The 27082-nt window shown below is 39.4% G+C and overlaps 1 protein-coding gene and 1 pseudogene across 1 annotated transcript; one reads left to right on the top strand and one right to left on the bottom strand.

Annotated features, from left to right (window-relative positions):
- The first annotated feature begins 8349 nt into the window (after positions 1-8349).
- LOC125283050 (olfactory receptor 11H6-like) lies at positions 8350-8967 on the top strand. The gene has a single exon (XM_048221672.1). The coding sequence runs from the start codon at positions 8350-8352 to the stop codon at positions 8965-8967; it is 618 nt and encodes a 205-aa protein (XP_048077629.1).
- Positions 8968-25455: 16488 nt separating this feature from the next.
- Positions 25456-26873, bottom strand: LOC113249356 (olfactory receptor 4E1-like; annotated as a pseudogene).
- Between the last annotated feature and the right edge of the window lie 209 nt (positions 26874-27082).

Below are 27082 nucleotides of genomic sequence, written 5' to 3'. Positions count from 1 at the left end.
ACTATTAATGTATTTTTATCTCTATGTCTCTTTATTCTGGTTAAGAGTTGGCTTGTGTATCTTGCTGCTCCCCTGGTGGGGGCATATATATTTATAATTGTCATATCCACTTGTTGGATACATCCTTTAAGAATAATATAGGGCCCTTCTGCGTCTCTAACTGTAGTCTTTAGTTTAAAATCCAATCTATCTAATATGAGTATTGCTACCTCAGCTTTCTTTTGAGGTCCATTTTTGTGAAGGATGGTACTCCATCCCTTTACCTTCAGTCTGAATGTACCTTTAGGTTCAAAATGAGTCTCTTGTAGACAGCAAATGGATGGGTCATTTCTTTTTATCCAATCTGCAACCCTGTGACGTTTTATGGGAGCATTTAAGCCATTCACATTGAGACTGAATACTGAGAGATATGATTTTAATGATGCCATGTTGCCAGTAAAGTCTTTGCTTGTATCGGTTGTGACTTTCTGTTCTGTATCACTCTTGGGGTTTTTTACATTTATTGAACCCCCCCTTAATATCTCTTGTAGGGCTGGTTTTGTCGTTACGAAATTGGTTAATGACTGGCTATTCTGGAAGGTCTTTATTTCTCCATCAATTCTGAACGACAGCCTTGCTGGATAAAGGATCCTTGGCTGCATGTTTTTCTCTGAAAGAACTTTAAAAATGCCTCCTCAATCCTTTCTCTCATTCCAGGTCTGTGTAGACAGGTCTGATGTAATTCTGATACCTTTTTCTTGGTACATGAGAAATTTCTTTGCCCTGGCTGCTTTCAGTAATGTGTCCTTGGATCTAATATTTGCGAAATGCACTATGTTGTGACGTGGCGTAGGTTTGTCGTGGTTGAGCTTGGGAGGGGTCCTCTCTGCCTCTTGGACACAAATGTTTGTTTCCCTCATTAGATTAGGGAAGTTTTCAGCTACAATTTGTTCAAATATCTCTTCTAGACCTCTGTTTTTGTCCACCCCCTCAGGGATGCCGATGATTCTGACATTGGATCGTTTCATTGAGTCAGTAATCTCCTGTAACCTACATTCATGGGCGTGGAGTTTTTTAAGTCCAGCTTCTATTTTCGTTTTTTCTTCTACTAACCCATCCTCCAATTCGCTAATACATCTTCTGCCTCGGTGACCCTGGCCGTCAGAGCCTCTAGTTTTGCCTGCATTTGGCTCATAGAATTTTTAATTTCAGCCAGATTCGCTCTCATTTCCGCCCTTAGAGATTCTATATTGTCATTAACATTTTCGTTAATACTTTTTTCAAGTCTACTCATCATCTTGACCATTGTTACTGTGAATTCCATTTCTGATAATTTGGTTACATCCATATCCATTAGTTCTGTGGCAGAGGCCACAGACTCATTGTCTTTTCTTTGCTGGGGGGGACTTCTCCTTCTCGTCATTCTGATGAGGAGAGGTTGCGGGGTTGTCCAGAGCCCAAATTATTGACCGGGACACAGGCCGTGCACCCTTGTTTTATAGGGATCTTAGGGATGTGGGCTTCTTGATTTTTCAGCCTGCCTTCATTGGGAGGCTCCCGCCTTGCCGATACTCAGGCAACCCTGTTTGGGTAGTGTCTCCGTGCTCCTGTGAGGGGGGATGGGGATGGGCACCCTGTAAGCCGGTGTTTCCAGGCTTTTGTTCTCTAGCGGCTTTCCCTGGCGGTTTGCTGTAGCTCTTCTGAGAGAGCAGCAGTGGCCGATACTCAGCCTCTGTCTCAGAACAGAGGGGATCGCGGACCATTCTCCACTGATGTTCTGGCCACTTTAACTCTGTTTCTGTTGGTGCTGCTCAACCCTGCAGCATCCCGGGATGTGCGCCCCACACCCGGCATCCCAGCCCTCACTTCCAGGGCCGGCGTGTCTCTGTCCTTCATGTTTCTAACACCGCCAGCTGCCAGGCGCCCCGCACGCTCCCAGAGCTCCCGGTCTCAGTCTGGTTTCAGTGAGCACAATGGAGTTCCATGAGAAGTCTGGTGGCGCGTGCTCCCCGCTCACGGTCACAGTCTGCTCTCTCGCAGGTGCTGTTCTGTGAGTCCACCCGTTCCCCCGTGCAGGTGGCTACCACTTCCCGGTGCCCGAACGCGGCAGCTCCCTACCCCTTCCATTTGTCTTCCGATATCTGTGTGAGGTTTTACGGCTCCCCGCTTTGTACCTCAATACTCGGCGCTGGAGATGTTCATTTGTAGAGATCCAGATGTATCTTCCTGCATCTCAGGCTGATTCCGTGGATGTTCAGGCTGGTCTGGTACCTATCCAACTCAACTCAGGGGACCAGCTGAAAAAGGGGTCCCCTACTCCTCCACCATCCTAAACCCCCTCCTATTTATCTTCTAGAAGTTTTATGGTTTTGCAGTTTACATTTGGGTCTATGATCTATTTTGAGTTAATTGTGAAAGTTCAAAGATTCAAATCTAGCTGCTGCTGCTTTTTTTTTTTTTTTTTGCATATGAATGTCTGGTTATTCCAGCACTGTTAGCTAAAGAGACCCTATTTGCTCCATTATACTGCCTTTGCTCCTTTGTCAAAGATCAGTTCACTGTATTTCTGGAATCTATTTCTGGTCTCTCTATTTTGTTATACTGACCTATTGGTCTATTCTTTTGCCAGTATCACACTGTCTTAATTACTGTGCCTTTATAGGAAGTCTTAAAGTCAGTTCAGTGTAGTCTTCCCACTTTGTTCTTCTCCTTCAATATTGTATCAACTATTCTGAGTCTTTTTCCGCTTATGTAAACTTTAGAATCAGTTGATGCTCATAAAGTAATTTCTGGAATTTCAATTGGGATTGCATTGAATCTGTAAATCAAGTTGGGACATCTAGACAATATTGACATCTTGACAATATTGGATCTTTCTATTAATGAACATTGACTATCTCATCATTCATTTAGTTCTTTGAGTTTGTTCATCAGAGCTTTGTATTTCTCCTCATAGTTCCACACATAGTTTTTAGATATGTAAATATTTAATTTTTTGAGCTGCAAATGTAAATGATATCATGCTTTTAATTTCAAATTCTCCTTATTCATTGATGGTATATACGAAAGAAATTGACTTTTTATATTGAACTTGTATCCTGCACCCTAATACCACTTATTAGTTCCAGGAACTTTTTTATTGATTCTGTTGCTGGATGAACTGGGGAGACCTTGGGCCCTGGGGCCTTGAGCCAGCCCATCCCAAAAGGTATCACCAAAGGTTCTTGGTCTTGTCTCAAGAAAGAATTCAAGGACATGCACTAAACACAGTAGATGAGCAACGCAAGTGGCAATGTTAATTAAAGGAAAAAAGTACACTCTTGAGATATGAGAATGGGCAAATGAGAGAGAGAGAGAGAGATGCACACTCTGGGGGTTGGGTTTCTATTTTTTATTGACAGTTAAGTAGGGGGTGGAATATTCATTACTTGGGGCAGGGAGGCAGGGTTTCATGGCTTTTCTCCTTAATTTGGTCAGGTGTTTCCTGTTATGGCACTCCACATCTTGGGCCTTTCTGGTTTGATCCGGCTTTTTGTGGGGTGCTGCCAGGACAGGTCTCTGACACTTCTGAGAGCTGTTGGTGACTTCCTCAAACCTGGCCCCCAGATATCCTGTTAGATCCTAGCTAACTGCCTACTCCAACAATTATTTCAGATTTTCTACGTAGATAATCATGTCATCTGTGAAAAATGATAGTTTTATGTCTTCCTTTCCAATCTGTACACATTTTCTTTTCTTGTCTTACTGCATTAACAAGAACTTCCAGTACAGTGTTGAAAAGGAGTGGTGAGAGGAGATGTCTTTGCTAGGATCAGTTGATCCTAGTGGAAAACTTAGTTTCTCACAATTAAGTGTGATGTTAGCTATGTTAGCTAACTAGCTGGCTTGCTTTCTTTCTGTTGTGAAAGCTTTCATAAACTTAGGTTTTCTGATACAATTCTGTCTCCCTCTCCCACGGTTTCTCCTAGCTATGTTCATTTAAATTTAAATTTTTTGTTTACATATTTTGTTTTTCAGAAAAGGTAGAGTATAAATATACACATATATATTTATGCATGCATTTTTTCTTTCATATATGTGAGAAATTAAAAAACAGAACAACAGAAATATTTCTTCCAGAGAAAATTTTCCCTTCTTTTGTGTTAAACTTCATGCAAAAGGAGAAGACTCTCATTTATTGGATATTTACCACATAGTAGGCATTTTACAGACATTGTTATTTAGTTTTCTCAACTGTATCAGGATAGAACTAGTATATTTATAGTTAAATATCTGGGGCTTAATGAGGTTAAATAATATACCAAGGATCATATAGTTGAGTATATGACAGAGCTATAAGGTCAATCTGAGACATGATCTAATGCTCTTTTTATACAGCACAACATATTAATGCATTTAGCATTCGTTTTTTAGTAGTAATTAGGGCCATTTAATCCCCAATAAATAAGATTATACTTGCTATTTACCTTCCTTATTACTACTTTCTCACTTTTCATTAAAATAAAATGAGGGAGTACTTTTTTTTTTTTAAATGAGGGAGCACTTAACAAATCTCTTTCTCATGAGGAAAATGCAAATCAAAACCACAGTGACAAATGGCCTCACATTTGTTAGAATGGCTATCAAAAAGACAAGAAATAAGAAGTGCTGGTGGGAATGTGAAGAAAAAGAACCTTTGCACACTATTGTGGGAATGTAAATTAGTATAGCCACTATGGAAAACAGTATGGAGTTTCCTGAAAAAAAAATTAATAAGGGAACTACCATATAATCCAGCAATTCCACTTCTGAGTATATATCTGATGGAAGTGAAATCCCTATCTACAAGAGATATCTGCACCCCTGTTTAAATGCATCATTATTTACAAAGGCCAAAAAGTGGAAACAACCTAAATGTCTATCAGTGGATGAAAGGATAAAGAAAATGTAGTGTGTATATAGTAGTGGAATATTATTCAGCCATAAAAATTATGGAAATCTTGCCATTTGCAACAACATGGATGAAACTGGAGGGCATTATGCTAAGTAAAATGAATCAGACTGAGAAAGATAAATACCCTATAACCTCACTTATATGTGGAGTCTAAAATCAAATCAAAACAAAACAAAAATCCTAAAACCAAGCTCATAGATAAAGAAGACTGATGGTTGCCAGAGGTGAGGGATAGGGGTTGGTGAAATAGATGAAGGGGGGGTCAAAAGGTACAAATTTCCAGTTATATAATAAATAAGTCCTGGGGATGTAATGTGCAGCATGGTGACTATTGTTAATAATACAGTATTGCATATTTGGAAACTGCTAAGTAAGAGCGTAGATCTTAAAAGTTCTTACCATGAGAAAAATATTTTGTAATTCTGTATGGTGATGGATGTTAATTAGACTTATTGTAGTGATCATTTTGCAATATATAAAAGTGTCAAATCATTGTGTTCTACACCTGAAACTAAAATAATGTATTATGTCAACAACACCTAAAAAGAAAGAAAGAAAACAAAGGGGACCCAAAGTTTCAGACACTTCTCTTAACAATGTCTTGCTTAAAAGAAGCCACGAAAATTTCAGCATTCATAGCAGCTTTTCGGCACATCTGCTAAAAATAGTTGGAAATAAAATAGAGGACTAGAATGGGAGGTACCTTCTAGAACTTTGACATTTCATCACATACCCCGTGGTCTCTGCTTCTGAGACCTGTCCAGCATGAAATGGAATTTACTTATCAGTGTACTACTAGAAACACAGACCTGACTTAAGAGAGCCTGTTACCAGAGAAAGGGAATAACCTTTTTCAAACCATGGAGTGAGCCAACAGGAATGAGAATAAAAACTCTGATGTCATAACTATGATATTGACAGGTAAGACTTCAAAACTCAAAAAATGAATAAAGTTGAATATAAAGGAATAAGAAGATAAACAAAAAGCCTGTATTCCAGCTAAGCTGGTGATGCTATAGAGATTGCACCTTCATAAGAGTAACCTGTCTGTACAACAAAATAAGCATCTGTTCTAAGAATAGCGTGAGAGTATCTGATCACCATGGGGGAAACTGAGTCCCAAAGGCCAATCAAGGGGTTCCAGAGGGAACATATCCTGAGGATATAACTGACAATCTTCTCTCATAAATTATCACTTTTGGAATTCATAGGAGATTTATCCCTTAGGAGGAATGGGACACAGATTTCAGAGAAACATAGATAGGTCTCTGTTGTGCAGCAAATGTGCCAGTTTCTCTCTAAATTAGTATCATGAGTCCAGCAATGTAAGCACCCTCTCTGGGCTGCTCTCTGCCAAGGAGGCCATGCCCTCCATCATGCTTACCTTCTGCTGCAGTGAAAACAGGAGATTGCAAGTCAGACCTGCCAGATCTTTAAGGAGGTAGGTTCAGAAAACATGCAAGCATAGGATAGCTCTTAGGTGTGCCTTTTAGATCTGCCTTTCTCTATGTGTTTGTGGAAATAATAGCACCTCACCTTCCATGAAGAATGTGAGGAGATTAATCTTTACAACTGAAGGGCTGGCAGTCAGGAAATGAGAGAGATGAGGATGAGGAAGTATGGAAAGTCCATCCTTATTAACCAGGAGGTGCATCCAGTCAGAACAAGGTCTTTGGGGGAAATAGCATGTTAGTGAAGTGACGTCTGGAAATGACTGATGAAGCGGCTCTGAGGAGCAGGCCAGATAAAACTTCAGCTCCGATTTTAGCGGAGTGTGGCTCTGCCACAGAGCAGATGATCAGGCATCGTGAGGAGGGAGAACAACCTGACCGAGCACTGCTGGGTGGTGGGTTCACTCCCACATGGCTTACAAAGCCCTTGCAAACCTCATACATATTAACCAACAAATACTTCCTCCTTTTACACCTCTTTACTCATGGTTTCTTTCACTTCTTGGTTTCTCTGAATTCCTTCTATGGAGGAATTGCTCACAGCTTGGTTTTGCCAAACATGATCTAGTCACAGATCCAAGAGGAGCCTTACGGAGAAGTGTGGTGTAGAAAATTCTGAATTATTCTGAACTCTTGTGTCACTAATTGCAATCATCAAGATCATCCTCCAAGCTATGGCATTATGCAATCTGCAAAGTAATGCATTTTATAACGATTACATTAATAAATATTCTTAACTAGACTTTTTTTGAAAGTGTCTGGATCTGTATTCTGTGCTTGTATTTTTCTGAATAAGTATCATCACTCAGTCATGTCAGTTGGGTCATTTAGGCCCAAATGATGACTGTCCCTCACTAATGGAGTGGCCCCCAAAATAAATTAATAAGTTAAGACCAGACGACTAACAACAGAACTGTAGGCAATTTCATAGGCTTTGTTTTGCTTTTCTCACCATGGAAATCACACAACATCTAAGTCTAACTCAGAGAAGGAAGTTTCCACAAAGATTCTCCTTCAACTGCCCGAAACAACGCCAACCTTCCACACCTAGAGTAGGATGAGGGTGACAGAGGGGTGAGGAAGTAGACAGGGAATCTTTGTCCAGTGGGAAAGTTTATGGCTGCCACCACTGTTCTTGGTTTCCAGAGGCCTCTGCTTGGCACTATCTGACATTTGGGAGTCTCTGCCTCTATCCATAAGCCAGAAGATTAGAGGCCTTTCTAGGACACTTTGTGACACTTCAGGCAAAACCCTCAAAAATCCTTAAATAATACACTAGATACATTGCTCAGTTTTTCTACCTATTAGTAGAGATGTAACCTAGACCCACGTTTTACAGAAGTATTTTAATTCAACAGGTAGAAGATGGAACTGATATGAAACCTATTATGTAGGTGTCTGGGAGTTCAAATTTTTATTAACAAACCATGATGAATACTGAAGAATGGATGGTATGTTTGATGCTTTTTGTCTTAGTTGTCAGATGACCTTAAGACACCAACACTTACAATTCAACACCGATCCAGATTAACAGTGAAATGCATAAAGATTTCAGTGTGTCATTACCTTTCTTCCTTTCTGATGCCTAACATTTGTGTCTCTAATTCCAAAGATCTAAGTAATTGAAATTCTGTGTCCAATATCAAGGGTCTATATCTCTTAATCTATAGATACAAATACATGATTTTCATACCTACTTACATTCGTGAGTACTGCCATTAACCTTTTCCATGCTGCTTATCACATAACATCCTGTCTTTTACTGTGAGAAAATTCTGAAAGAGAAACACGAGAATACAAAGATTCACAGTCTGATCATACCAACCACTCTCCAAAGGTCATAGACTTCAGCAGTATAGTTATTTATTTAATGGAATAATAGAATCTGAGGGAGTTAGGGATCTCCAAAAAGGAAATAATCCTGAGGATGGTAGATTAAGGCCATCTTTGTCATTGTCACTTTTCTTCCCCATCCCTTAGGAAGCCATGAATATGTCAGGAGTCAGCACAGTGACTGAATTCCTACTCCTGAGATTTCCATGCTCCAGGGAGGTTCAGGTCCTCCTCTTTATGCTATTCTTTCTGTCCTTTCTGATGGGGAATGGGGCCATTGTCTGTGCAGTGAAGCTGGATTGCAGGCTTCACACCCCCATGTACATTCTGCTGGCCAACTTCTCACTCCTGGAGATCTGTTACATCAACACGACTATTCCCAATATGTTAAAGAACTTCCTATCTGAGACCAAAACCACCTCTTTCACAGCTTGCTTCTTCCAGTTCTACTTCTTCTTCTCCATGGGCACCACGGAGACCCTCTTACTGCCCCTCATGGCTTTTGATAGGTACTTGGCCATCTGCCAGCCTCTCCATTATCCTATCATCATGAACAGCCATCTCTGCATGAAGCTGGTGGCCCTGTGCTGGGTCACAGCTTTCCTCTGCTATCCAATCCCTATCTACTTTATCACACAACTCCCCTTTTGTGGCCCCAACACCATTGACCACTTTGTCTGTGACCCTGGTCCTCTTCTGGCCCTGTCCTGCATCCCTGCCCCTGGAATTGAGCTTTCCTGCTCTATATTGAGCTCTCTTATTATCTTCTGATTCTGCTTTTTGTTTTTTATGCATTTGTTTTTTTAAATACTGCAAAGAAGTGAGATCATATATTTATGTCTTTCTCTGTCAAGTTAAAACCCTATTACATATAAGATAAATTCATTTTTAGCTTTGTTTTTGTCTTTAAATTTTTTAAATTTTAATTGTAGTTAGTTGGCATATAGTGTAATATTGGTTTCAAGACTAGAATTTAGTGGTTCATCACTTACATACAACACCCAGTGCTTATCACAAGTGCCCTACTTAATGCCCATCACCCATTTAGCCCATCTCCAGCGCACCTCCCTCCATCAACCCTCAGTTTGTTTTCTATCATTAAGAGTCTCTTATGGTTTCTTTTTTTCTTTTTCTTTTTTTTTTACAATATTTTTTATTATGTTAGTCACCATACAGTACTTTCCTGGTTTTTGATGTAAAGTTCGATGATTCATTAATTGTGTATAACATTAAGAGTCTCTTATGGTTTCTTCTCTCTCTCCCTCTCTCTCTTTTTCCCTTCCCCTATGTTCATCTGGGGTTTTTTTCTCTTAAATTCCACATGTGAGTGAAATCATATGGTATTTGTCTTTCTCTGACTTATTTTGCTTAACATAATACACTCTAACTTCATCCACATTGTTGCAAATGGCAAAATTTCATTCTTTTTTTTTTATTTTAAGAAGTATTTTATTTATTTGAGAGAGAGAGAGCATTCCCTCAGAGGGAGAAGCAGACTCCCCACTAAGCTGGGAGCCCAAGAGAGGGCTCGATCCCAGGACCTTGAAATCATGATTTGAGCCAAGGCAGACACTTAACCGAGGCACCCAGTTATATTCTCAGGTGACTGAGTTTATAGTGCATAGTAGGCATTTACTGAATGAAATAGTGGTTGAATACCTTTCAGACTTGCCATATTATTACCCAAAAGCTAATCTACTGAGTTCATGAACTATCACTGAGCACCCAATCTGAGCATCATCAGACAGTCTTAGTGACTCTGACCAAACGTGTAGCAAGGTCACATTTAAACCTGTGGCCTACTAATCCCTTCTTGCCTCATATCCCTGTCATGTGTCAGTGCCCATTCTAAATATAAGCCTCCTTAGTCATTTGCTCTTTTAAACTTTCGAATCTATAATCACCATTCTGCTCAATACTTCTTATGCCATCGTTTCCTTTACAAGAGCTCCCTCTCCCTTTTGTATGTTTCTTGGTGCATGGCTCCACTCTTGACATTTGCCAAAGCCAGAAACTTGAGGATCATTCAAGACATTTTCTAATTCTGTCACCTCCCATAGGCAGGCAGCCACCATATCCTGTTGATTTTTCCCTACCAAATGTTTTTCAAACCCATCCCGAGCACATAGGAGATCGATGTAAATGCTTTCTTTGTTTGGATGGTCCAGTATTGGAGTGGAGCTGCTCTACATGTAACATAGAGAGAAAAATGGGCCAGTGCTATATAACTCAGCGGTCCTCTTATCTCACTGTACTTAAAGGAAAATAAATAACACGACATTGATTTAGGATCAAATACCATGTGCCATACTGTGTGCTCTTGAGCAAGGTTAACACCTATTTTTCAGAGCTCTTGTACAGATACTGTTGAATACATAGGCCTGGTACAGTTCCTGGAATATATTAGACCTGAAAACATTCATAGTTCTTGTTAATACTACCAACAAATATGATTACAAAGTAACTAGAATAATTTTTTAGCATAACCATTTTTAAAAAATAATTTTTATTTTGTTATATTAGTCACCATACAGTACATCCCCAGTTTTTGATGCAATGTTCCATGATTCATTATTTGCATATAACACCCAGTGCACCATGCAATACGTGCTCTCCTTAATACCCATCACCGGCCTATCCCAATCCCCCACCCCCCTCCCATCTGAAGCCCTCAGTTTGTTTCCCAGAGTCCACAGTCTCTCATGGTTCATTCCGCCTTCTGTTTACCTGCCTTTCTTCTTCCCTTCCTTCTCCTACCAATCTTCCTATTTCTTATGTTCCATAAATGAGTGAAACCATATGATAATTGTCTTTCTCTGCTTGACTTATTTCACTTAGCATTATCTCCTCCAGTGCCGTCTATGTTGCTACAAATATTGTGTAATTGTTCTTTCTGATGGCTGAGTGAAAAAAATATTAAATGAACCAAAGAAACATTAAAAAGTCATTAAGTTTCCGTGTATCACACAGCAGAGCTATGGGTAGCTCTCTTTGCTCAAATTTATTTTACTGACTTTCTTATATATTCTGTCACTTAAAAACATAGAGCTTCAGCTGATATAAGGGAAGAAGACATTAAAACATGGTAGTGTTAATAATTCTAGATGTAGAAAATAAATGGTTAAAGGAAGGGCATTACGTTAACTGTGATGTACATAAGAGTTAAGGGGGAATAAGTTATATTTAATTTGGGATGTTTTATGTAGAAAATGAGTTATTGAACAGAACATCGAACAGTCTTCTAATAGGAAATTATGTAATTTATCAAATTTCTGAATAATGAGGCATTTCTTTGTGAATCATTAGGCAAGACATTTTCAGGGATTGTTAAGCTGAGGGAGATCTGAGTCGCTGGGCCCTGGACTCAACAGTTCATGTAACACAACTTATTATCAAGTTACTGGAGATACTTTGGATAAAATGACATATCTAGAGATATGAAATCAATACAAGTTTGCAAAAATGTATTAATATTAAAGTGGGATTTTACTGAAGCTAGCATCCATTTGTAGGTGTCTTAGAAAAAATGCAGTGATACCTAGACAGAAAAGTTAGTTACCCTTCATGTTAGGTCTACCCTTCATGATAGTGTGGAGAAAGCTGGGAATAAACATTGAGTCTTTATCTTCTCATTGATTCCTCTCTTTCCTTTAAGTGGGCTCAAAATGCAGCAGCCTGACCCTGAGAACCCTGGGATATACAAAGGTAACTGCTGACAGCCCCTTTTTTTTCCTTCCTGAAGTGCTGAAAAAAAGCAGTTACAGCAATAGAGTAATTCTGTTGGACAATAGGATAGCTAGTGAAAAGAAGCACAGCCCTATAATCGATCCTTGAGGCGTGGGCCTTTATTGACATATTGATATTTTCATGAAGAGCTAAGAGAACTCAATCACCCCCAGACACCTAGATCTTTTATTTGTCTCACTCAGCAGAGGAAATTTAACAGGTGACTTTTATATATTGGTTACTTTTGCTGTAGAGTGGCAGAAAGATGTGAGATCTGATCCTCATGAGGAGATTTCAAGATGGGGATACAGATGAATAAAGGTGAAGAGTGTATTGTTGAGACTCGAGGGTGCAATTAAAGTTTCATCTTAGATTATTGTGAAGTCTTCAGTCTCCCCTTGGGATGGTTTATGACTCCCCCAAGACTGCTTGGTGTGACATCCTTTCTTTATCCATAGTTTTCATACAGTTTGGGTTAAATTGGCCCCCAGCGTGAAGGCAGGAATCATGTCTTAAAGGCAATGGTGAGGTGTCTGTGTGATTTGGAGAGAATTTCCTTTTGTTTTCAGGAGAAATCTTTTTTACTTTGAAATATAAAAAAATGTTTACAACATACATTGTTTATATCCTAGGAGTGTGTTTTCTTCACAAACTTGACATCTGGAAGTTTTTGCTTCTAATCCTAAATTACTGATAGACCATTTGTTTTCATTCTGTCTCGTTTGTTCTTTATTACTTTGTTTCTTCTCTCTTGTGTGTGTATGTGTTTGTTTGTTTGTTTTTTTGTATTTGTGTCATGCAAGTATTTTTATGTCTTTTTCTTCTATTACCTCTTTTTCATGGTTTTACAATATTTTGTATTGTGGTAAAATACACATAACATAAAAGTGGCCATTTTAAAGTATACGTCCTGAAGCATTAATTACATTCACATTATAATGCAACCATCACCTGCATTCATCTCCAGAACTTTTTCATCATTCCAAACTAATGCCCTGTACCAATTAAACAAGAACATCCCATTCCAGGCTCCCATAGCCCCTGGCAAAATATTGGGGCAATTGGAGAAAATGGTATGTGTAAATCCAAGCAACAGCTGGCTAATTTTCGGTTTTCCTCTGGTGTCAGATTTAGTTCTCTCGTTCATACTTACTTGAGGATGAAGATTACTAAGCGTGCCCTTATGAGGTCCCGTCAACTTGATGTGATCCCTGGTTTCCCATCTTCATCTCTCCAGCCAGGCACTGCCATGATGCATAAGGATTTAAACTACAGGCAAATGCACTCTGAACATGAATGACTTTAGTGCTTACCATTCAGACTTCCAAAAAAAAGTTGACTTAGGAGTTTCATGTTGTCTCTCCAGATTGTCAATATTTTTAAGTTTTATTTTTTTTAAGTCTGCATTTTTCAGGGTGTCTGGATGGCTCAGTGGGTGGAGTAAGCAATTCTTGATCTCAGGGTGGTGAGTGTAAGCCCCACATTGGGCATAGAGATTACTTAAAAAAAATTCAGTGTTTTTCTTTATTCTTATCAGGATGGTGGATTGAAGTAACCAGCTTTCTATTACGAAAAATTGTGTTTACTAAAAATTTTATTTTAATTATTATTATTTGAGAGAGAATGAGAGTGCACACACACTTGTGCGTGCTAGGAGGCAGAAGGAGAGGGAGAGAGAAAATCCCAAGAAAATCCCACTTAGGTACCCCTAATAAAAATTATTATTACTTTTTAAAATGTTGCCTGTACGTTCTTTTTTTTTTTTAACCTTTTTATAGATGGGGGAGGGGCAAAGGGAGAGGGAGAGAGAATCCCAAGGAGGCCCCACTGCCCAGTGTGGAGCCTGATGTGGGGCTCAATCCCATGACCCTGAGATCATGACCTGAGCTGAAATCAAGAGTTAGTGGCTTACCTGACTGAGCCACCCAGAGAAACCCCTACTAAAAATTTTGAAATAATATTTCAATTTGGACTTTAATTTACATTGTGTTTTATGGTCATTTTAATCTGGGGAGCTCATTACTCTTGAGGAGTGGTTATATAGTGGCTTATAGAGGAATTCCTAGAAGCACTTACATTCTTTTTCTAAAAAAAATTAAAATTAATTAATTAATTTTTAATTTCTAGAGTAATTGACCCCTAATGTTACATTAGTGGCAGTTACAATGTAGTGATTCAACAACTTTATTTTTCAAATTTTAATTCAGTATTGTCAACATACATTGTTATATTGATGTCAGGTGTATAATATAGTGATTCAGTGATTCTATACAGTACTCAGTGCTTGTCAAGATAACGTGATATTCTGTGCTCACCATAAGTATGGCTATCATGTGTCATCATACAACACTATTACAATTCCATTGACTATATTCCCTATTCTATGCCTTTTACTCCCATGACTTATTCATTCTATAACTGGAAGCCTGTATCTCCCACTCCCCTTCACTCATTTTGCCCATCCCACCACTCCTATCTCTCTGGCAATCATAAGTTTGTTTTCTGTATTTGTAGGTCTGATTTTTGCTTTTTGTTTACTCATTTGTTTTGTTTTTTGGATTCCACACATAAGTGAAATTATATGGTATTTGCTTTTCTCTGTCTGACTTATTTCAAATAGCATAATACCCATTAGGTCCATCCATTGTCGCAAATGGCAAGATCTCATCCTTTTTTATGGCTGAGTAATATTCCATTGTATGTATATATCATGTCTTTTTGCTCCATTAATTTATTGAGGGACACTTAAGTTGCTTCCATATCTTGGCTATTATAAATAATGTTGCAATTAACATTGGGGGTGCATGTATCCTTTGAAATAGTATTTTTTCCCGTAAATACCCAGCACTAGAATTATTGGATTCTATGGCATTTCTATTATTAATTTTCTGAGGAACCCTCGTACTGTTTTCCACATTGGTCATATCAATTTACATTGCCACCAACAGTACAAGGGTTACTTTTTCTCCACATCCTTGCCAATCCTTGTTATTTCTTATCTTTTTTATTGTAGTCATTCTGACAGGTCTAAGGCGATATCTCATTATGGTTTTAATTTGTATTTCCCTGATGATTAGTAGTGTCGAGCATCTTTTCATGTGTCTGTTGGACATCTGTATGTCTTTGGAAAAATGTCTATCTAGGTCCTCTGTCCATTTTTAATCAGATTATTATTATTTTCTGGTATTGAGTTGTGTAAGGTCTCTATATATTTTGGATACTAACCCCTTATGTGATATGTCATTTACAAATATCTTCTTCCTTTCAGTAGGTTGCGTTTTTGTCTTATTGATGGTTTCCTTCACGTGCAAAAGCTTTTTATTTTGATGTAGTCCCAATAGTTTATTTTTGCTTTTGTTTCCCTCACCTTAGCAGACATATTTAGAAAATCGTTGCTAACAGCTGATGTCAAAGAAATTACTGCCTGTGTTTTCCTTTAGGATTTTTATGGCTCCAGGTCTCACATTTAGGTCTTTAATCCATTTTGAGTTTATTTTTTGTGTATGATGTTAGAAAGTGGTCCAGTATCATTCTTTTGCATGTAGCTGTCCAGGTTTACCAGCACCATTTATCGAAGAGAGACTCTTGTCCCCACTGTTTATTTTTGTTTTCTTTGTCTTTGTCATAGATTAATTGACATATAAACATGGGTTTATTTTTGGGTTCTCTGTTCTATTGATCTGTGTTCTATTTTTTGTGCCAGGATTGTACTGGTTGTTTTTTGTTTTGTTTTTGTTTTCAGAGAGAGAGAGAGAGAGGGGGGGGGAGGGGAAGAGGGAGAGAGAGTGAATCTTGAGCACATTCCATGCCTAGCATGGAGCCCAATGCAGAGCTTGATCTCATGACCTTGAGATCATGACCTGAGCTGAAATCAAGAGTTGAACGCTTAACCCACTGAGCCATCCAGGCATCCCTCTGCCAGTACTGTACCGTTTTGATTACTACAGCTTTGTGGTATATCTTGGAATTGGGAATTGTGATACCTCAAGCTATGTTCTTCTTTCTTAGGATTGCTTTGGATATTTGGAGTCTTTTGTGGTTCCATATAAACTTTAGGATTATTTGTTCTAGTTCTGTGAAAAATGCTGTTGGTATTTTGATAGAGATTGAATCTATAGATTGCTTTGAGTAGTATGGGCATTTTAACAATATTAATTCTTCCAAACATGAGCATGGAATATCTTTCCATTTGTTTGTATCATCTTCAATTTTTTTCATGAATGTTTTATAATTTTCAGAGTACAGATCTTTCACATTCTTAGTGGTGTTTATTTCTAGGTATTTTATTCTTTTTGGTGTAACTGTAATTGGGATTGTTTTCTTAATTTCCCTATTACTTCATTAATAGTATATAGAAACACAATTGATTTCTCAGTATTAATTTTGTGTCCTGAAAATTTATTGAATTCATTTGTTCTTTTTTTCATGTATCATAATTCATTGTATCTATATCTTAATTTTGGAAAAAAAGATTAATCCAAAATCACAAATTTAAACATCACCTTCTCCAAACATAACAACCCCTTATTTCCATCCAAATACTATATAATTATTACAATTCTTTTTTTTAAATTAATTTTTTATTTAAATGTGATTGATTAACACATAAAGTATTATTAGTTTCCAAGGTAGAGGTCAGTAACTTATCAGTGTTATATAACACCCAGTAGTCATTACATCACGTGCCTTCCTTAATGTCCGTCACCCAATGACCCCATATCTTTACCTCCCTTCCCCTCCAGAAACCCTCAGTTTGTTTCCTATGATTAAGAACCTTTATGATTTGTCTCTGAGTTCATTTATTCTAATAATTTTTTGGTGGAGTCTTTAGGGTTTTCAATGAATATTATGTCATCTGCAAATAGTGACAATTTATCTCTTGCTTACCAATATGGATGTCTTTTATTAGAAGCACTTTTGTTTTGTAACCTGAGGTGTACTTGTAAAAAGAAAATGCCCTATGATTAGCTCTGCTTAAATCTTCTTTCACATGACACAAATCCATGCTTGCACACATGCTACTTCTCATGATCTTTCATAGTATTTAGTCTTTCCCCTATTATTGCACTTGTACCATTTAATAAAAAGAAAACACTTGCAATTTTATTATGCATCTCTACTATGAGACTGCGAGCCCTATGAGGGAAGAAAATGTCTCTTATGTACTTATATATCAAATTTATTTCCTGGTTCAATGTCTGGTATTATAGGTTCTTGACAACAAAAACAAGAGTATATAGTTGAACAACGAGAGGGAGGATGTCTAAATATAAATGTGATAGAGTAGTTACAGTTTGTCACAGGATATTTGTAGAAGCTCTAAGAGGGAAAAGACATTTATCATATTTTCTCTGAAGTGCCAAAAAGTCCGAGTGAAAATATGTTAAGATGTTTTTTGGACCCTACTTCAACTTTTTTATTAATGAATAGGTTCCTCAGGACTCCTAGAATTGTTGGTGGGGGTAGGAGGAATGGTTTTCTACATATAATTATTAGAAAATCTGCTTAAAAACAACTGTATTATTATTTTAAAATTTTTTAAAAAATACATAATGCAAATATATACCAAAGAATTTAAAGAGTTCAAAAGGGATATGGAGCAAACACCTCCTTTACTCTCTTGTTCCCCAGACACCAAATTCTCCTCACCTGAACCAACCTCTGTTATCAGTTTCTGGATCTCCTTCCCAGAGTCTATACATTTACATGAAAATTAGTTATACTTGGCTACTCACCTTGCTTTCTTCATTTAACAGTAGTCTTGGATGTCAACAATACTTCAATAATAATAAGTCCTAAAACATATTCTTGGAGATATTATGTAACATTACATATAGAGCTGCCTCACATTTTATAAGATCAAAGACGGTATTCCATTGTATGATGGAACCATAGCTTATTTAATTAGTCTTTTGTTAATAGGAACTGACATTTTCCTCAACATTTTGCTATGATAGCAATACTGCAATGAATATTCTCATACTTTTATTTCCCACGTGTGTGAGAATATCTGTAGACTGAGTACCTTAACGTTGGATTGCTGGGTTACTGGGGGTATGTCTTCTAAATTTTGATTAAAGTTGCCTAATTGTCCTGTATAGAGCTTGTAAAATTTATTCTCCCACAAGCAAGCGTGAGGGAAGCCATTTCACCATCCTCAGCCACACAGTGGTTATCAAATTGCTTGATCTTTGTCACTCCAATGGGTTAAAAATGAGATACAGTTATAGGCTTATTCTACCTTTAACTTTTTATGAATGAATTACTGCTGTTTCCATGTGCTTTTTAAAATTATGTTCAACTAGCCAACATATAGTACATAATTGGTTTTTTATGTAGTGTTCAACGATCATTAGTTGTGTATAATGCCCAGTGCTCATCAGAACACAGGCCCTCCTTACTTTCCATATGTTTAAGAATCTTTTCTGAATGGGGCATCAGGGTGGTTTAGTTGGTTAAGCATCTGCTTTCGGCTCAGGTCCTGATCCCAAGGTCCTGGAATGGATCCCCACATTGGGCTCCCTGCTCTGTGGGGAGTCTGCTTCTCCCCATCCCTCTGCCTCCTGCTCCCCCTGCTTGAGGTCTCTCTCTCTGTGTCAAATAAATAACATCTTTAAATAAATTTTAAAAAAGAATCTTTTCTGCATGTTGTCTCTATCCTTTTGCTTATTTTCCTATTGGGGTATTGTTCTGTTCTCTTACTGTTCGTAGAATTTTATGTATAGTAAGGAAATGAACATTGTTTAACTGGCAAATGATTGAGACTTCCTTAATTACTGATGGGAAAATAATTGAAAAGTCCTTAAGATAGAAATATAGGATTAGCTGGTAACAAAAAAGCAACTTGGGCTAGTGAAAAGGGTGGTGGATAAGAAATGTTTATTTTTTACCACTAAAGTTATTGTCCTCAACATGCCACTCCTGATTCCTAACCTTCATTCTCTTCATCTACAGATCAGGATTGTTGAATTGGCAAAGACATTTCAATATTAAGATGACCTTTCATTTAGGACCTGGGAGGGAGTTCAAGGAGAACTAGTCAAGTGACTAGTATAACTCCTGGGTAAATATATTTACTGATTTACAATTGCTGAGCACCTCCTATACAGGAAAAAAAGAAAAGCCTAAATCTGTTCTCTACGGTTCTGGTGTTACCTTTTATTTTACTGTAAGCAGGACTCCCCTGCTCCCACTTCTCCTTGGGAGTCTGGAGCTGCTTGCAATAAAAAGAAAAGCAGGTCTGCGTCCCAAACTTGTGTGTATGCCAGTCCCTATAATCACTTGTTTCTAATTTGTCCCTGCACTTTCGCATGGTTTTGCTACAAGATCATCTTTGGAAAGTGAAGGAACTGAGAAGCAACAGAAAAGAATTTCTGGTTTTGTCATGGCTAAGCAGCTTGTAGTAAACTAACCTTTCCACCCAAAGTAACCATAACATCTGGACAGAATACCTAACATAATCATTTGAAGGCACTAGAGAACAGTCAACACAGGCAAGACTTCAGGGGTTACAATTCCAAGAAGGGAAGGACAAGGAAATGAGTTCTACATTCACCTTGGGTGCTTTTTCCTATGGATGTTTGACAGTTCCCTGGGAGGGGGCAGTATGGGGATATGGAGGCATGTGGGAAAGAATGAGGGGAAGGAAGAATAAAGTCTCAGCAGAAAGCAGGAATTTCACTGAACTGAGGAGGTAAAAGATATGGTGTTTGTGCATATGGCCCTTCTCTTCACGTCTGTATCTTTCGGGTAAATACCTGGTAGTGCAATGGCTGGGTCATACGGTAGCTCAATTTTTAACTTTTTAAGGGACCTCCACACTGTTTTCCAGAGTGGCTGTACCAACCCTCATTCCCACCAACAATGTAGGAGGGATCCCCTTTCTCCACATCCTCTCCAACAATTGTTGTTTCTTACCTTGTCAATTTTTGCCATTCTAACTGGCATAAGGTGGTATCTTAGTGTGGTTTTGATTGGAATTTCCCTTATGGCTAATGATTTTGAACATTTTTTAATGTGTCTGTTGGCCATTTGTATGTCCTCATTGGAAAAGTGTCTGTTCATATCTCCTGCCCATTTTATGATTTATTTGTTTCTCGCATATTGAGATTGAGAAGTTCTTTGTAGATCTTGGATACCAGTCTTTTATCTGTAGTATAATTTGCAGATATATTCTCCCATTCTGTGGGATGCCTCTTAGTTTTTTTTATTGTTTCCTTGGCTGTGCAGAAGTGGGACTTTTATCCCACGTTCATTTTATCCCAAGTTCATTTTATCTTTTGTTTCTCTTGCCTTTGGAGATGTGTCATGAAAAAGGTTGCTGTGGCCAATGTCATAGAGGTTGCTGCCTATCTTCTCCTCTAGGATTTTGATGGATTCCTGTCTCAAATCAAGGTCTTTCATCTATTTGGAGTTTATCTTTGTGTATGGTGTGAGAGAGTGGTCAAGTTCCATTCTTTTGCATGTAGCTGTCCAATTTTCCCAGCACCATTTATTGAAGAGATTGTCTTTTTTCCACCAGATGTTTTTTCCTGCTTTATCAAAGATTAGTTGCCCAAAGAGCCGAGGGTCCATTTCTGGATTCTCTATTCTGTTCCATTGGTCTATGTGTCTGTTTTTGTGCCAGTACCATGCTGTCTTTGTGATCACAGCTTTGTAGTACAGCTCGAAATCCGGCATTGTGATGCCCCCAGCTTTGTTTTTCAACAGTTCCTTGGCGATTCGGGGCCTTTTCCGGTTCCATACAAATTTAAGGGCTATTTGTTCCAGTTCTTTGAAAAATGTCATTGGTATTTTGATCGGGATAGCATTGAAAGTGTAGATTGCTCTGGGTAGCATGGACATTTTAACTATGTTAATTCTTCCGATCCATGAGCATGGAATATTTTTCCATCTTTTTGTGTCTTCTTCAATATCTTTCAAGAGTGATTTGTAGTTTCTGGAATATAGTTCCTTTACGTCTCTGGTTAAGTTAATTCCAAGGTAACGTATGGTTTTTGGTGCTATTGTAAATGGGATGGATTCCCTAATTTCTCTTTCTTCAGTCTCATTATTCATGTATAGAAATGCAACTGATTTCTGAGCATTGATTTTGTATCCCGCCACACTACTGAATTGCTATATAACTTCTAATAGTTTGGGAGTGGCTTCTTTTGGGTTTTCCATATAGAGTATCCTGTCATCTGCGAAGAGAGACATTTTGACTTCTTAGCCAATTTGATACCTTTTATCCCTTTTTGTTGTCTGATTGCTGTTGCAAGGACTTCTAGTACTATGTTGAATAATAGTGGCAAGAGTGGACATCCTTGTCGTGTTCCTGATCTTAAGGGAAAGGCTTCCAGCTTTTCCCCATTGAGAATAATATTTGCTGTAGGCTTTTCATAGATGTTTTTTATGAGATTGAGGGATGTGCCCTCTATCCCTACACTCTGAAGGGTTTTAATCAGGAAAGGATGCTGTATTTTGTCAAATGCTTTTTCTGCATCTATTGAGAGAATCATATGATTTTTGAATTTTTCCTTCTGGATAAAATCTATGACACTGATTGATTTGTGAATGTTGAACCACCCTTGCATCCCAGGGATGAATCCCACTTGGTCGTGATGGATAATCCTTTTAATGTACTGTTGGATTCTATTAGTCAGGATCTTGTTGAGGATTTTGGCGTCCATATTCATTAGGGAAATCGGTCTGTAACTCTCCTTTTTGATGGGATCTTTGCCTGGTTTGGGGATCAAGGTAATATTGGCCTCATAGAATGAGTTTGGTAGCTTTCCTTCTGTTTCTATTTTTTGAAATAGCTTTAGGAGAATAGGTATTATTTCTTCTTTGAATGTTTGGTAGAATTCCGCAGGAAAACCATCTGGGCCTGGAGTTTTGTTTTTTGGAAGGTTGTTTATCACTGACTCAATCTCTTCATAATTAATTGGCCTGTTTAAAAAAATTAATTTCTTCCTGTTTCAGTCTTGGTAGTTTATAGGTTTCCAGGAAGTCCGCCATCTCTTCCAGATTGCTTAATTTATTGGCATAAAGCTGTTGATAAAAGTTTGTAATAATCCTTCCAATTTCATTGGTGTTGGTTGTGACCTCTCCTTTTTCATTCATAATTTTATTAATTTGGGTCCTTTCTCTATTCTTTTGGATAAGTCTTGCCAGGGGTCTGTCAATGTTATTAATTCTCTCAAAGAACCAGCTTCTAGTTCTGTTGATCTGCTCTACTGTACTCCTGGTTTCTAATTCATTGATTTCTGCTCTAATCTTGGTCAACTGCTTCCTCATGCATGGATTAGGTCTGTCCCTCTGTTGCTGTTCCAGCTTCTTGAGGTGAGAATATAAAAACTTTAGTCTTTTCTATTCTTTTGAGTGAGGCTTGGATGGCTATGTATTTTCCCCTTAGGACTGCCTTTGCAGTATCCCATAGGTTTTGGACCATTGTGTCTTCATTCCTGTTGGTCTCCATAAATTGTTTAAATTGATTTTTGATTTCCTGGTTTATCGAATCATTCCTGAGCAGGATGGTTCTTAGTCTCCATGTGTTTGAGTTTCTTCCAAATTTTTCCTTGTGGTTGAGTTCCACTTTCAAAGCTTTGTGGTCTGAGAATATGAAGGAATAATTTCAGTCTTTTGGTATCGGTTGAGACCTGTTTTGTGACCCAGAACATGGACTATTCTTGAGAATGTTCCATGGGCATTAGAATAGAATGAGTATTCTATGGTTCTGGGGTGTAGTGTTCTATATATATCTATGAGTTCCAACTCGTCTAGTATGGCATTCAAAGCTCTTGTTTTGGGGCACCTGGGTGGCACAGCAGTTAAGCGTCTGCCTTCGGCTCAGGGCGTGATCCCGGCGTTGTGGGATCGAGCCCCACATCAGGCTCCTCCACTATGAGCCTGCTTCTTCCTCTCCCACTACCCCTAGTTGTGTTCCCTCTCTCGCTGTCTGTCTCTATCTCTGTCAAATAAATAAATAAAATCTTTTTTTAAAAAAAGCTCTTGTTTCTTTGTTGATTTCTTGCTTCGTTGGTCTGTCTATTGATGATAGTGGAGTGTTGAGGTCCCCTACTATTAACGTATTTTTATCTATATGTCTCTTTATTCTGGTTAAGAGTTGGCTTGTGTATCTTGCTGCTCCCCTGGTGTGGGCATATATATTTATAATTGTCATATCCACTTGTTGGATACATCCTTTACGAATAATATAGTGTCCCTCTGTATCTCTAACTATAGTCTTTAGTTTAAAATCCAATCTGTCTGATATGAGAATTGCTATCCCAGCTTTCTTTTGAGGTCCATTGGTGTGAAAGATGGTATTACATCCCTTTACTTTCAGTCTGAAAGTATCTTTAGGTTCAAAATGAGTCTGTTGTAGACAGCAAATGGATGGGTCATTTCGTTTTATCCAATCTGCAACCCTGTGGTGCTTTATGGGAGTATTTAGGCCATTGACATTGAAACTGATTATTGAGAGATATGATTTTAATGATGCCATGTTGTCTGTAAAATCTTTGTTTGTATCGGTTGTGACTTTCTGTTCTGTATCACTCTTGGGAGCTTTTAATTTTTATAGAACCCCCCTTAATATCTCCTGTAGGGCTGGTTTCCTGGTTACGAAATTGGTCAATGACTGGCGATTCTGGAAGGTCTTTATTTCTCCATCAATTCTGAATGACGGCCTTGCTGGATAAAGGATCCTTGGCTGCATGTTTTTCTCTGAAAGAGCTTTTAAAATGCCCCCCCAACCCTTTCTCTCATTCCAGGTCCGTGTAGACAGGTCTGACACAATTCTGATACCTTTGTCTTGGTACGTGAGAAATTTCTTTGCCCTGGCCGCTTTCAATACTGTATCCTTGGATCTAATATTTGTGAAATGCACTATGACATGACGTGACATAGGTTTGTCGTGGTTGAGCTTGGGAGGGGCCTCTCTGCTTCTTGGACACGAATGTTTGTTTCCCTCACTAGATTAGGGAAGTTTTCAGCTACCATTTGTTCAAATGTCTCTTCTAGACCTCAGTTTTTGTCCAGCCCTCGGGCATGCCGATGATTCTGACATTGGAACGTTTCATTGAGTCAGTAATCTCCCGTAACCTACATTCTTGAGAATGGATTTTTTTGAGCCATGTTTCTATTTTAGCTTTCTCTTCTACTAACCCATCCTCCAATTCACTGATACGTTCTTCTGCCTCATTCGCCCTGGCCATCAGAGCCTCTAGTTTTGACTGCATTTGGCTCATAGAATTTTTAATTTCTGCTAGATTCGCTCTCATTTCCGCCCTTAGAGATTCTATATTCTCATTAACATTTTCGTCAATACTTTTTTCAAGTCAACACATCATCTTGACCATTGTTACTCTGAGTTCCATTTCTGATAATTTGGTTATATCCATATCCATTAGTTCTGTGGCAGAGGCCACAGACTCATTGTCTTTTCTTTGCTGGGGGGGGATTTCTCCTTTTCCTCATTCTGATAAGGAGAGGTTGTGGGGTTGTCCAGAGCCCGAATTATTGACCGGGACCCAGGCCGTGCACCCTTGTTTTATAGGGATCTTAGGGATGTGGGCTTCTTGATTTTTCAGCCTGCCTTCATTGGGAGGGGCCTGCCTCGCCGGTACTCAGGCAACCCTGTTTGGGTAGAGTCTCTGTGTCCCCTGCGAGGGGGGATGGGGATGGGCACTCTATGAGCCAGTATTTCCAGGCTTTTATTCTGTGGCGGCTTTCCCTGGCGGTTTGCTGTGCCTCTTCTGAGAGTCAGAGCAGCAATGACCAAATCTCACCCTCCTTCTCAGAACAGAGGGATCGTGGACCATTCTCCACTGATGTTCTGGCCACTGTAACTCTGTTACTGTTGGTGCTGCTCAACACTGCAGCATTCCGGGATGTGTGCCCCAACCCCGCTGTCCCAGCCCTCACTTCCAGCGCCAGCGGCTCTCTGTCCTTTGTGTTTCTAGTACCGCCAGCTGCCAGCAGCCACCGCGTGCTCCCAGAGCTCCCGGTCTCAGTCTGGTTCCAGTGAACACCCCGGAGTTCCGTGAGAAGTCTGGTAGCACGCGTTCCCCGGCTCATGCTCTCAGTCTACTCTCTCGCGAGTGCCGGTCCGCGAGTCCCACCACTCCCCCATGGACGTCGCTACTGCTTCCCGGTGCCCAAACGTGGCAGCTCTCTCCCCTTTCTGTTTATCTTACAGTATCTGTGTGCGGTTTCATGGCTCCCCGCTTCATACCACAATACTCAGCACTGGAGATGTTCGTTTGTAGAGATCCAGATGTATTTTCCTGCATCTCAGGCTGATTCTGTGGATGTTCAGAATGGCCTAGTACCTGTCCAACTCGACTCAGGGGTACAGCTGTAAAAGGGGTCCCCTACTCCTCCCCCATCTTAATTCCTCCCCCCTATTTGGACAGTTTAAATCTTGATCAAAACTTTCTGGGGCGCCTGGGTGGCTCAGTCGTTAAGCGTCTCCCTTTGGCTCAGGTCCTAGGTGACTTATTCTTTGCAAGGCATTTCTTGTCTAGCCTCTTAAGAGCCTAGACATTGTCATTTTTTCCCTCTCCCCTCCAACCTCCCCATGAACTTGTTCAAGGCATTCTTCGTGTCTTCATTCCTGAGAGTATAGATGATGGGGTTCCGCAGGGGGGTCACTGCGGTGAAGAACACAGACACCACCTTGTCCTCCGGGAGGCTGGTGGATGGACGGGAATAGATGAAGATGCAGTGTCCCAGGAAGAGTGTGACGACAGTGAGGTGTGCTGCACAGGTGGATAAGGCCTTCCACCTGCCTTCGGAGATCTGTTGCCTCAGGCTCACCAGGATGACCACATAGGACACCATGAGGACCACAAAACAGACCACCGAGGTCAGCCCACTGTTGGAGACGATGAGGATTTCAATGATGTGGGTGTCCGTGCAGGCCAGTTTGATCACCTGAGGCACATCCCAGAAGAAGCTGTCAATCTCATCAGGACCACAGTGGGGCAGCTTCATGGTGAGGGAGGTCAGCGATATGGAGTGGATGGTGCCATCACTGTCATGTACTGCAGGGGTTTGCAAATGGCCATGTACCGATCGTAGGCCATGACGGTGAGGAGACAGATCTCGGTGCAGGCAAAGAGGTGCAGGAAGAATATCTGGGTGAAGCAGGCCTCAAAGGAGATGAGCTTCTGGAAGGAGCCGAGATGCCCTTCAACAGATGACTGGATTAAGAAGTTGTGGTCCATATATACAATGGAATATTACTCAGCTATCAGAAAGAACGAGTTCTCAACATTTGCTACAACATGGACAGCACTGGAGGAGATAATGCTAAGTGAAATAAGTCAAGCAGAGAAAGACAACTATCATATGATTTCTCTCATCTATGGAACATAAGAACTAGGATGATCAGTAGGGGAAGAAAGGGATAAAGAAAGGGGGGGTAATCAGAAGGGGGAATGAAACATGAGAGACTATGGACTATGAGAAACAACCTGAGGGCCTCAGAGGGGAGGGGGGTGGGGGAATGGGATAGACCGGTGATGGGTAGTAAGGAGGGCACGTATTGCATGGTGCACTGGGTGTTATACACAACTAATGAATCATCGAGCCTTACATCGGAAACCGGGGATGTACTGTATGGTGACTAACATAATATAATAAAAAATCATTAAAAAAAAAAAAACAACAAAGGAGATGAGCTTCTCTTCTGACCATGTATCTCTGAGCATCTTGGGGACAGTGACTGTGGAGTGGCAGACATCAATAAAAGATAGATTACTGAGAAAGAAATACATAGGGGTATGGAGCTGACGGTCATAGATAATAGTTATGACAATGTGGATGTTCCCAATCAGTGTCAGGACATAGGAAGTGAGGAACGGGGCAAACACAGTCATCTGCACCTTCTGATTGACAGATAAGCCTCTAAGCTGAATGTATGTCACGGAAGTGGTTTGATTGAGTAGGCCTGCCTCTTCCATTCTCTTTGTTGGGCAGTCTGCAAAGAATTAGGAAAAAAAAAACCACTTAGCATCTGTATCAATCATCTGGTCACTTAATTTCTTCTGTATTTGCTTTTCCCTCCATCTGGAGCTTATGGTCCAGTATTTTATTTTAAAAACCCCATTCAGCGTCTTCAGTCATGCTGCATACACAGTAGGCACCGCACAGACGTTTTTGGAAAAATAGT

This window comes from Ursus arctos, unplaced genomic scaffold (assembly GCF_023065955.2).
Source record: "Ursus arctos isolate Adak ecotype North America unplaced genomic scaffold, UrsArc2.0 scaffold_6, whole genome shotgun sequence".
NCBI classification, from domain to species: domain Eukaryota; kingdom Metazoa; phylum Chordata; class Mammalia; order Carnivora; family Ursidae; genus Ursus; species Ursus arctos.
This window is presented reverse-complemented; position numbering and strand designations above follow the sequence as displayed.

Coding starts and splice junctions, on each gene's coding strand:
- LOC125283050 (XM_048221672.1), top strand. CDS start 8,350: ATGAATATGTCAGGAGTCAGCACAGTGACTGAATTCCTACTCCTGAGA.